The 12,392-nt window shown below is 44.1% G+C and overlaps 1 protein-coding gene across 7 annotated transcripts in view; it reads right to left on the bottom strand.

Moving 5' to 3' along the window:
* The window catches only part of plekhg2 (pleckstrin homology domain containing, family G (with RhoGef domain) member 2), a 76,778-nt gene that overhangs the window by 41,357 nt on the left and 23,029 nt on the right, over positions 1 to 12,392 (bottom strand). For all 7 annotated transcript variants that reach the window (XM_026315306.1, XM_026315359.1, XM_026315315.1 and 4 more), the window contains one exon: positions 5,299 to 5,399. In XM_026315306.1, the coding sequence (XP_026171091.1) occupies positions 5,299 to 5,399 (101 nt within the window). The remainder of the gene's footprint in view (positions 1 to 5,298; positions 5,400 to 12,392) is intronic.

Raw genomic sequence — 12,392 nt, 5'->3', positions numbered from 1 at the left:
GGGAACCTCCAGCTCTGGGGCAAGGCTGATGCCCCAAAGGCTCCTGGGCAGGGCCACTACTGTTAAAGGCAGCAGTGGAAAGTGTCTCTTTGGCCATTGTACATAGTACCCCTGTTGAGCTAGGAAGAGAATAGGGTTTGTGAAAGCAGGAGAAGAACCAACGCCACAGCACCAACCTCCAGCAGGCCTCCTTCATTGCATGGGACCAGCGGCTTTTGGTTGGCTTGGAGAAGCAGATGAAATTCCCAGCACACATCACAGTGACATCTTTGCAGCATCACTATTTTCTCTGAGGCCTTGACAGGACTGAATGGAAGAGGCATTCGAAAAAAAAGGCGCCAGGTACCAAGCCTTGATTGATCAGGGGCGAGAGCTCCCCAGTGGAGGGGCTTTGCTGGCTGCTCCCTCCACAGAGTGAAAATCTAAAATAAAAGTCCTTTGGCTGCCAAGAACACAGACCCAGGCTAGCTGGCACAGAGCTGCAGTCACCAAAGGTTTGAGGCAGCAACAGAAATAAAACTGGGGTCATGGTGAAGAAACATGTTTCAAATCATTGTGAATGTGTAAGAATTGTTCTGCTGACACGGTAAATCCCTGAGCAACACAACCTCGAGAGAGAATGGGTCAGCACCATCAGAATGACTACTGAAACCTCTAATAAACCTCTATATCCACACATGGCCTGATTCCCTACTGTAACACACACACACTGCTGAATGGTGTCATGTTTGAACTATGCTGGATGATGTAGCCTCTCTGGGCTTGTTATGTCTGCACATCTGGTAGTTGGCGTGTGTGTGTGTGTGTGTGTGTGTGTGTGTGTGTGTGTATGTGTATGTGTGTGCGTTAGAGCAAAGGGACGGGGGTTTTCTTACTTTCTCTCCTTTCAGAGCAGGAAACCAGGTCACTTGTTTTTGTCAAATTCTGAGAGCTGTAATTAGCTTGTTATGAACTAATGAACTTGATCAGTTATTATCTGATGAAGTGAATACAGCCTGAGAGTAAGGCTCTCTCTCTCTCTGTCTCTCTCTCTCTTTCTCTCTGTCTCCCTCGCTTGCTGCTCTAATACAATATTTCCCATGAGAACCAGGGGCAGGAAGCCTGGGTGGAATGAAAACCGTGTGAGCGTTTGTACTCACACGTCTGTGCTTTTGTGTTAGTGGCTGTGTGTGTGTGTGTGTGTGTGTGAGAGAGAGTGTGTGTGAGAGAGAGAGCGCGCGCGTGTGTGTGTGTGTGTGTGTGTGTGTTGGGAAGTGTAAAAACAGGGTTCTCAGCAGGGTGGAGGGTTAGAAGTGTGTGTGTGTGAGACATATTTGAACAGTTTCCTTTCCAGGCTCTCAAAGCGCCCGCCCCCCCATCCAAAAACACTCCCATCACTCTTATAAATGTGCTCACACACAAACACACACACACATACCCACTTTCCTCTGCTCTCCATGTGTCGATTGGTCATAATCACACAGATTGTGATTCAGCTGATTTGTGCAGGTGAGCAGAGTGATTGGCAGATATTTGATTGGTTGATTGGTTGATCGGGTGATGTTTCCAAAACTGCTCACTCTCATTGGCTACTGTGAGTATTCTGTCAGAGCGCCCCGATCAGAAACGGTAAATATCAAACTTGTTTGTGCCTAAAGCACAAAGACCAAGGTGAACACATATTCCTTTGTCACTGTGCTGCTGATTTTCCTTCTGAGCTGATGTGAGATGACGGGTTCTGAGAATAAGGGAAGAAAGTGGTGTTGCTGTGTTGTGTTTACGTTGAATATATGTAGAGAGCGTGGTCAAACTTCTCTCATGTTTTTAAAATCTGTGAAGAGAGTTGGTTCTGATCCTCGGAGTCCGGAGAAAAAAACCCTTTGCAGTTCAGGAGTTATGGCCCCAACACAAGGCGCTCTGTGAGACCAGATGATGTCAGCTGCACCACAGCTGGGCCGTGGACAAAAACGCAGCAGTGTGTTGAGTAGTTTTTGAGTTATGCTGCAAACAGCTCCAAGGCCATGATGTGGTTTATACCAACCAACAGGCTGTTTCTGTTGATGTTTATTAGTTGCTGGCATATACATGACTTCACTAAGAAAAGATCTCTCCCCTCTCATTTGTCTGTCAGTTATTGTGGGATCTTTACTGCAGAACTACTTCAACCCTCCCTGTCAAACCTCCCTCCACCTTCAATCCTGATGTCACCAGATCTGACCAGTCATCCTTCCTACACCCCTCCCTGACCTCCAGTCTTCAGGGTTACAGACCACAACTGCAGAACCTACGACTCGATCTAGAATTTTAGAGCCAAGAAATACAAAACTTCAAACAGTCCATGGATCAAAACCTTTCTCAGAAATGGCATTTTTCATTCCCAGCATTACTGATCCTTCCTTTACACATCAGTATTAACTTCAGGTTCAACTGGTTTTACGGTTGAAGGTTTTTAAGACGTACAGATTTCCTATGACTGAGTTGGCTCTTCATCAAAACCTTTTGACTGCTGTTGAAACCACTTTAATCAGAGTGTGAAATAACAGTATCTCAGACTCTTAGCATGCCCAGAAAATCTCAAAATGATGTTCTGGGACATTAAAGATGTTATTTTGAGTTTGAATAAACGACACCAAGGAGACATATCATAATGTGGCACTGGTCCACATCACCCGTCCTTTATTCAGCAGCAGAGGAACAGAAACATCTCAGCCGACTGACAGCCAATACCAACCTGAAACTCATCCCTGCTGCTCACCCACTGTGGAGAATCTGGGCTATAAAAACAACCAGAATGCACTGAAGCAGAGTGCCAGGCTGGTTGGCTGCGTGTGAACATACCAGCAGGGACGGCTGCTCTCTCAAACTAGCGTGACACAGAAACAGGCATTCTCTCAGGCTGGAATATCACTCAGCATTCCTGCTCTTTAAAACCTGAAGAATCTGGTTCAGTCATATGAGCCCAACAGCTGCTGCACCCTCCCATCCCTACAAAAACCCCTAAAAGAGCACTTTTCCACTGTGGAATCATCCCACCAGGGATCGAACCCGCAGCCCTGGCAGCACTAGTGCCTTTCAATTCAATTCAATTCAATTCAATTCAATTCAATTCAATTCAATTCAATTCAATTTAATTCAATTTAATTCAATTCAATTCAATTCAGTTTTATTTGTATAGCGCCAAATCATCTCAAGGCACTTTACAAAAACTAAAACTAAAAACCCAACAATTCCCTTATGAGCAAGCACTTGGTGACAGTGGAGAGGAAAAACTCCCTTTAACGGAAGAAAAAACCTCCAGCAGAACCAGGCTCAGTTTGGGCAGCCATCTGCGTCGACTGGTTGGGACCTTGCTCCAATAATTTCTGCCTCTGTGTATCTGAGTCCGACTAGACTGCTTAAAGACACCCTGCCATTAATTAACTCATCTTTATTAGACTTGGTAAATTTATCTCTAGTATCAGGCTACGTACCACAGGCCTTTAAGACTGCAGTAATCAAACCTTTACTCAAAAAGCCTAGTCTTGATCCAGGAGTCTTGGCTAATTATAGACCAATATCCAACCTGCCATTTATTTCTAAAATCATAGAAAAGGCTGTTGCTAAGCAGCTATCAGACCACTTACACAGGAATGAACTATTTGAAGATTTTCAATCAGGATTTAGAGCACATCATAGTACAGAAACAGCACTGTTGAAAGTTACCAACGATCTTCTCTTAGCCTCAGATAATGGACTTGTTTCTATACTTGTCCTCCTAGACCTTAGTGCTGCATTCGACATGGTTCCCAGAGTTTCCAAAAGCAGACTGGGAGGCAGAGCCTTTAGCTATCAAGCTCCTCTCCCGTGGAACCAGCTCCCAGCCTGGGTTCAGGAGGCAGACACTCTCTGTTCTTTTAAGGCTAGACTTAAAACCTTCCTCTTTGGCAAAGTGTATTGTTAGGGCTGGCTTCAGGTAACCCTGAACCATCCCTTAGTTATGCTGCTATAGGCCTAGACCGCCCAAGGACCATCGGTGCACTGAGCTCCCCTGCCCCTCCCCTCCCTTCCCTTCCCATCTCCCCCCTCACATGTATATTCCACCATTGAATGTCACTAACCTTGTGCGCTCTCTCTCCCCTAGTTTGTGCTCTCTCCCTCTCTCTCTGTTCTCTCTGTACCTTCTGCAGGTGTCCCTGGTCCTGGAGCTGTATATCGCTGATGTGCAGTTACTGGCCCCACCAACCTGCAGTGTCTATTTGTTGCTTATTGTTGCTGTTCTTTTCTCTCTGCTCTATCCACTCACCCCAACCGGTCGAGGCAGATGGCTGCCCAAACTGAGCCCGGTTCTGCTGGAGGTTTTTTGTTCCGTTAAAGGGAGTTTTTCCTCTCCACTGTCGCCAAGTGCTTGCTCATAAGGGATTTGTTGGGTTTTTAGTTTTTGTAAAGTGCCTTGAGATGATTTGTATTGTGATTTGGCGCTATACAAATAAAATTGAATTGGATTTAATTTAATTGAATGTTTCCACTACCAGCTTATCTTTGTCAGTCTTTAGGAGACTCCAAACCACAATGTGTTCCCCACAACATAGTTTCCACACTCCAGTTCAACAAATATCTCTGCAGGACCGTCTTCTTGCAGCAGTGCTGCTGAACGAACATTTAGCCAACGCTCCGTTTCAAAACAAGCATTTCCTCCTCACGTTACGCCGCCACCACCCTGACCAAGAATTAAACTGCAGAAAGTGCCTCAAACGTCCAAACACCTGAGACTGAAGGTCAAACCTTCTGGGATTTAATTTTTAGTTTAAATATTTCATTCTTAAATTACTTCCAGGTGTGTCAGCATATCACGTCAGGGTTTATTCTACCTGAAAAACATGAGGCCCACAGGACTTTTTTCCCCCAAAGGCAGTGGAGAGTGGTAACCTCAAACACAACACTGTCGACACAGAGAATATGCAGGACATTATCACACCTCCCTACTGTTTTCTATTTCATATTTCAGTTTTCTATTTCAGCCTCACAGCCTGTGACTGAATCTAATATTGTTGGGATAGACAGCTCTGTGTTCCCACCAAAGTAGGTGTCTTTGCTTTCCCTCTTTACAATTTGCTTTGGACCAGGAACAACTGTATCCCAAACATCTGACCAGTGTTGTGTGATGAAAAATCCTGCAGTGTGTAATGAGAACTACCTCACTACAAGCTCAGTGACATACCACAAAAGCCTCAGTCACATGACGTGGTGACCGGGCTGGCGTCCAGGATGGCAACTCACTGCACAGAGGCAGCCTGCTGACCTGACAGCACACCACAGTGAGGAAGAGCAGAGGTGACATACCTGTTGAACTCGTAGATGTCCTCTATGTTGCAGAACAGGGTGCTGACCTGCTCCGGTTTCAGCGGCAGAGCGCCACAGTCGATGATGCAGCCGAGATAGTCCTGCAGACACAGAGAGACACTGCACATCACCACAGCTGCAATCCCCTGAAAAATTGCCCCCACAGTGAAGCTCCACTCTTCTAATAAATCATATTCAGTGAATACAAACCATACAGTCATCTTCAGTCAAGACATAAATCCAAAGCCTAAATGAATAAATAAATAAATCATAAGTAAATGATTCATGAAGAAAATATATATACAACCCTGCGCTGCTGCCCACCAATTTCAACTGACTGGTAACAGCAAATCCAACCTCCACCTGTGGGGGGCGATAATGTCCCAAAAGGCGTTTAGTGCTTCAACAGAAGAAGAAGCAGAAGAAGAAGCATTGCGTCCCACATCCAATTACAGTGCACACTTTTTTGTAATCTGTAATAAATTAATTTAGTCGCCTCACACATTTTCACTGTAATAACTGAGGTACCACTTAGAGGCCACCCCAAGATTTTCTCTGGCCCCCTCTGGCCAACCCTGTGAAAATTTTCTGGGGGTGCCACTGCACAGCTGCAGCATCACAAGATCTATTATTTTTATATTACATGTGTGCTAGTGGCTCCTCAGTTTGACAGTGGCCCTGACACACAGCAGGTCAGTTAAAGTTGGTCTTTCACCAAAACAAACACACTGAGTCATTGTATTGTTCCCATCAGCCCCCAGACAAGCTCCTGGTGCCACCAGAGCAGGACATGACAAGTGGGGCCTGGTGAGGAAGAGTTTACATTAGGAAACTTTAACAGGTGATGACTTCTAACATTCAGACGCAGCATCCGGCCTGTCTTTAACAGCCACAGCGTACATGTGTGTCACATCAAACAGGTGGGAACAGGAAACCACCTGCGCATCACACAGGACGTCTGAACAGGAAACAAACAGGAAGTGTAGCTAAAAAATCAGAGCGTTACAGGACAGCTTGTCACGATGACTGCAATACGGGAAAAATTCAAATTTAAAGTTCAGTGTATTTATATTCATTACTGAGATTAAAACCCTCTCCACCCAGGCAGTCTCAGTACTGAGGCCAGTCTGTATCTGGTTTGCTCTGTATCTCATTTAGCATAGCTGCAGTTCAGAACTTTTAGAACAGGTTCCTCAGAGTCTCTGAGTCATTATTAAAGGCTGTTTTCAATCTGAGGTCCAGCTCTGGTTAGGTGGAAGGAAAAATGGGAGGTTTTCAGACCTCACTGTGATGGAGACAGGAACACTTACTGGATTCGACCCCCATACTGACCATACATTTATGGGGGCAGTCATGGCCTAATGGGTAGACAGGAGTAAAAAACAGCTTATAGCTAATAAACCGCTGTGCGTCCTCCTGCAGTGTGTGGACACTCAGATCATTAAACTGCCTGCTGCTTTTAAAGGCTTAGAGAGAATGAGAAGAGCTGATGTGACTGTGAAGCAGCTAATAAATACAGACACACAGCTGTCCCCCTTTAAACCCCGTACACACTGAATGTGTAGTCACACAAACTTTACCAAAATAAAAATTTCCTGTGGCAGCTGCTAATTAGATTATTGTGGAGAGGAGTCAGGGATGAGAGACACTGGGACAAACAGGCATACAGAGAGAGAGAGATGAGCTAATAGCAGTTTTTCCAAAGAAACCACAGAATCTTTCCTCACACTCACATCACACAGTTCTTTGGTAACACACCATCAAACACACAAATGCAAACAGAAGTCTGGACAGCAACACACAGACACACAGTTAACCTGCCAGCAGAATATTCGTCCAAGGAGGAAAAGAAATTTGGCAAAGCAGAAAGTAATTTTGTAAAGCAGCATCAGCAGCTTCAGTCTGAGTTCCCAAGCTGGGATTCTCAGGGCCACCAGAACTGGAAATCAGCTGGTTTAAGTACAGTCTAATCCACTATGTAAAGGTTCTCAGTCCAAAGAAGACTGATCCTCTCCTTTTGTATTCCAGTAAGAGGTCAGTGGCCTGGGACAGTAACTGGCCTTGAAAGTGTCTGTACAGTTTATTCAGTTGGTTGTTGGTGTTTGACTGGTTTCATTCAGAGATACAGAGGTCTGGAACCAGGCGACAATCACAAGCAAATCAGTCCTAAATATAAATGAAACTTCTAAAAAGTCCCAGAGCTACAAATCTTCCTGTACCTGGGAACACATCAGTATTTTCATCCACTGCAGCTTGTAAAGTCAGTAAAGTAACTCCAGCAGTTTTTATAACTAATTAAAAAAATTGAAAATCAGAAAGTGACACTTGTTCACAGATTAGTGTGACAATATCGACCTCAAATGGGAAAATGTGTTTGATTGGACCTTTCAGTGACATCACGTGTCATGTCAGGTGTCATGATTGACCTTATGCCTCTTATTAGCAGTGACCTGTGAACGATGACAACCTGATCTCACCACATGTACAAATAACATGCTTTAAAAATACCGTGCAATATTTTATTACACTTTAGCTGCCTGTGGCATCGTGCATCTATTGTGTAGCATTTAATATGTAAAAAAAAAAAAAAAAGTCAAAAAGCAGTTTAGCACAATCTCTGTATAAAAGCTTTAATTTACAGTGTATGGTTGGGACACACTGGCCTGAATCATTATTATTATTGTGAATTATTAACACATTAAAAAATCTCATTCACTGGGAATTTGTTGTTCTATGTGAAGCAGAGTTCTGACTGGTCCAAAACATCCTGTGAAAGACTGAATGGAAACCCAAGCACATTATATTTACCATAAAAGTCCAGAGAGAGGGTGTATGGCTTAAATTTCTGTGTGTGTGTTTGCATAGTTGTGTCTTGGTGTGTTTGCTCCTCCTATTTTGCGTGGTCACAAACAATGACGACGTCTCCCATTCTTTGTCCATGTCTCGTTCTATTTTTTCCTAAATTGGGTCTAAAACAAGTCTTGTCTGTGTGTATGGGGGTGTATAATGAGGCCTATAATGAGAGGCCTCGGCCACATTCATCACCTTTTAAAGGCAACAGGAAACTTGCACCCCGGGGCTCATAGAGAAAAGCAGTAGAGTGAAGGGGCTGAGAGAGAGAGATGAGTGAAAAATGATAGCGCTGATCAAGAAGATGAGGCAAAAACGACGAGGAATGAGGAAGACGCTGCTCAGAAATTATGAGAGACCCAGACTGGGATTAGGAGAATTGAATCAGATAGAGGCTCCAAAAATCTTTATGTTTAACTAAAAAACAGAATCCTTTGTTCACCCTAAAATTTCTTCGTTGTGTTTATGTGGATTTAAAACTGTGTGTGACGTGTACACAGTCTCATACAAACACGTTTGGTCACAGAGAGAAACACGCGTTAGAGGCCACGAGGACACAAGAAACATTTCATGTGTGTGTCCACGTGTGCATGTTGACCTTAGCAACTAAAGAATACAATAATAATTAATAATGCAACACAAGGTTTTAGAATTCTTCTTGTAATAGGTATTCACATAATTATGGTGATAAAACCTCTTCAGGGCACGGAGAGAGCATCATTCACATTTACAGCCCTCCCTCTGACTTTTGTGTGAGCTCGCTTTAAATATTTCTTGGGTACATTTTTCTAATTCTTTCTTTTGTTCTACTCATTTTTTTCCAGTGGTCAGGAAAAACAACCTGTGATGACATTTATGTGGTACAGAGCCAGGCAAATTATGGATTTATTGGCCCAGAAAAAGTGTTTCTGTAAATCTGTCTTCTGGAAGTGAGATTTACATGAAGCAAAGTTTCCTTCCTCCACCTTCAATCCTGACGCCACCAGCTCTGACCTGTGATATTTCCGCCTGCGTTCCTGTGTCACCGGCTGATCAATCCATCAAACTGATCAGCCACCGGCTGATCAATCAATCAAACCCAATCTGTCACTAGCTGAACTTTTTCACATATCGCAGTAATTCACCTCCATCACCTCCATGATGTCCTGGGACACCTTCAGCACAGATGAACTACAGTCCAGATAAACATGAAGGGGCTGTTAACCTTCCTATTGGTAAATTACCACAGAAAGACACAAAACAAGCAAGAACAGATGCTAAACAACTAAAAAGAAATAACAACATGGCTACAAAACATGCAAAATAACAAAAGGACACACAACAAGTAGAAATTAGATCGACAAGCTGACAAATGGTTGACAGTGATCGATCTGTGTGTGGAGACACGTCTGTGCCCAGGAGCCTGTTGACCTGTAACCTGCCCAGGCTGTGGGGACCCGGCCTACAGTAGCTGCTGTCCTCAGATGGGTACTTGCAGATGGAGTTAATCTACTTGTCACTGATGTGTGTGAGATCTTATTTTATTAAAAGACAACCAGCCTACATCAGCAGAAACACTGACAGCAAATGAAACATTTTATCGACTGGAGGAAACGTGTTTCATAAACCTGTCAACTTGTAAAATGTTAACTTCACTTTCCTGTCGTTTCCGGCTGATGCTATCAGAGCATGATTCCTGTTGGTGCTCAAATACAAAAATCAACAACATCCTCCTACTGCTCATCATTCTGACATAAATTTGTAACCTCATCTGTGCTGTGGGAGCAGGAGACATTGGAACAGGCTGCAGCCATGATCATCGACATGTTTGGCTGACGTGGTATAGGTGCAGATTGCTGGAGTTCAAACTGTGGCTGTCAGTGTGAAGATGAACTCCAACAGCTGTGGCCACTGAACGTGGCTGTTTTTCATCTCTGCTTCCTAGATTCCTTTCCTCACTCGTGCTTCCTTCCTCCTCATCTTTCCCTTGTTGTTCCCCAGCTCCTCTGTGTGCCCCCGAGTTCACCTCCTCCTTTTTCTCCATCACATTCCTTTCGCTCGTCTCGTCTTTCTCCCCAGTCCTTGTTCCTCCTGTCTCTCATTGTATGGCTTTTTACTTTTCTTCCTTTGACTACACCTTCCCCGCTGGTTTTCTACTTCACCCTTTCCTGTTGCCCAAATCTCCCTTCGCTGACCCCAGCTCCTCTGTGTTTCTCTCTCATGTTTTCTCTGCTTCTTATCCTTCCTGCTTTCTCTTTTCCCCCCTTTTTTTCTTCAGTCCCTCCTCCAGTTTCCTGTCCCACTTGGCTGCAGGTCAACAACAAGATCTGTGCAGCACAAAAACTTTCACTCCATAACTTGGCTTCCTTTCTTAGAAACCTTCCCAAAAATCTGATGAAATTATGCCACATTTTCCTAATTCAGGTTGAGTCAATTCAGCAGATTCCCAGAAACCTCCTGAAGTGGGACAGAAATAGGTTTTAACTGCAGCAGCAGAGCCTCACTCTTATTTCAGACAACATCCACAGAAAGTTTGCAACATTCAGTCACAGAGAAGCTGGTTTCACTCCCTGTCCTTCTCCTCTCTCTCTCACACACACACAGGCCCATTATGGAAGTTGGTTCAGATTCCCAGTGAGCGTGACATCATGTAGCCTCAATCAAAACCAGACTTCAGCAAAACCTCAAATACAGAGAGCTGCAGGAATGAAGGCTTACATTACAGGACAACACACAGACACACACACAGACATACACAAAGACACACACACCTATCATCTATCAGGCTCCTTTCCATGAGGAATTCTGGGATTGCGCTTTGATTGTGACAGTGGTTGATGAAGTTATAGAGAAAGTTTTCTGAAATAATTTTCGACTGGCGTTAATGGACATAGCTTTTCCCACAATGCAACACACGTGGTGCAGCTGCTCTGACTGTGGAAAGAGAACAATAAACTCAGAAATGCTTGGAAATATGGTTTTCCTGCTGGTCATGACGTTTTAAATGAGAAATGCGTTTTTGCATTTCTGAAGTTGCCGTGTAACGTCCTCTGACACGTCCTGCTAATGTCCAACAAACATGAGGACCTGTACTGTTTCAGCAGGTTAGCTTTGTGATTATCAGACCCTCCAGACCAGATTCACTAATGCTCACAAACATGACCCAACCTGAGTATTTCACACTCTGAGTCTCCTTTAGTGAAGTTTAATCTCAAGTCATGTCCTGATGGTGAATGGAACTGATTTCATTTTAAGCCTGTGGTGAGCATGAACATTAAAACCCATCCATAAAAAGAATGCTGTGTGTTCCTCAGTGACAACGTGTCTTTAACCAGAACATTTGTATTTCAGCCTGTTGAAGATTCTCTGTTCTTTTTTTAAACAATGTGATGATGAAGACGTTTAGTGGACTTCAGCGGATGTAACCTGGACAGAATCAGGGTTTTTTGGACTAATGATCCACTAATAAATGACTTTTTTTTGTGTGAGGACGACAGGAGAATACAAGGAACTGTGGAAGTGACCTCCGGATGAAACCAGAGGAGAAAAAGTGGCAGTCCAGAGGGATTAACCAGCAAAGAACAAAGCCGTGGTGATGAGGGACAAGACAGACAGAGATAGAGGCAGAGCGAGAGAGAGACAAAGAAAGAGACAGAAGGCGAGCAAACGCCAGAGTTTCGTCGTCTGCTACAGCTCAGAGAGGAGGAACTGTCAGAGAGCTGATAAAGCTGATGACAGCACAGCCCTCAGTGTGTGTGTCATGGTGGAGGATGAAAGTTGCAGTAAATTCTCTCTTACTTCAAAAGGATGTTTGACAGTCCACACACACACCCAGGCCGACTGCTGCTGCACCTGCACTGGGGCCAGATCAGACGTTCACAATCCAACAGCCATTCAAAACTCCTATTACACTCAGCTGAGAATGTTGTTTCCAAAAGTGAGTCCGACCTCCTCCTCAGGTCAGGTGGCACCATGCTGAGTGACTTCACATAATGCAACAAGAAGAATAACAGTAAAGATGGAAACAGGAGCTGCGGCGCTGGTAGACCACATCGAGGAAATGCTCTTAGTCTGATTCACCATCAGAAGTGACTCTGATTCACATATGTACGTTTGGATTCAGTGTCATCAAACTGAAGGTTTGTTCAGCGTGAGGTGAAGGTTGTTTCACTCCTCTCTTCACCGTTACTTCACACTGTACTTGTTAGTTCATCAACTTTCTGGTCTTTACTGTGGCTGCAGGTCGCCACAAACAGCAGGTGTCG

Source organism: Mastacembelus armatus, chromosome 13 (assembly GCF_900324485.2).
Source record: "Mastacembelus armatus chromosome 13, fMasArm1.2, whole genome shotgun sequence".
Classification (NCBI taxonomy): Eukaryota; Metazoa; Chordata; class Actinopteri; order Synbranchiformes; family Mastacembelidae; genus Mastacembelus; species Mastacembelus armatus.
Note: the sequence above shows the minus strand (reverse complement) of the source record. Positions and strands in the feature narration are given on the sequence as shown.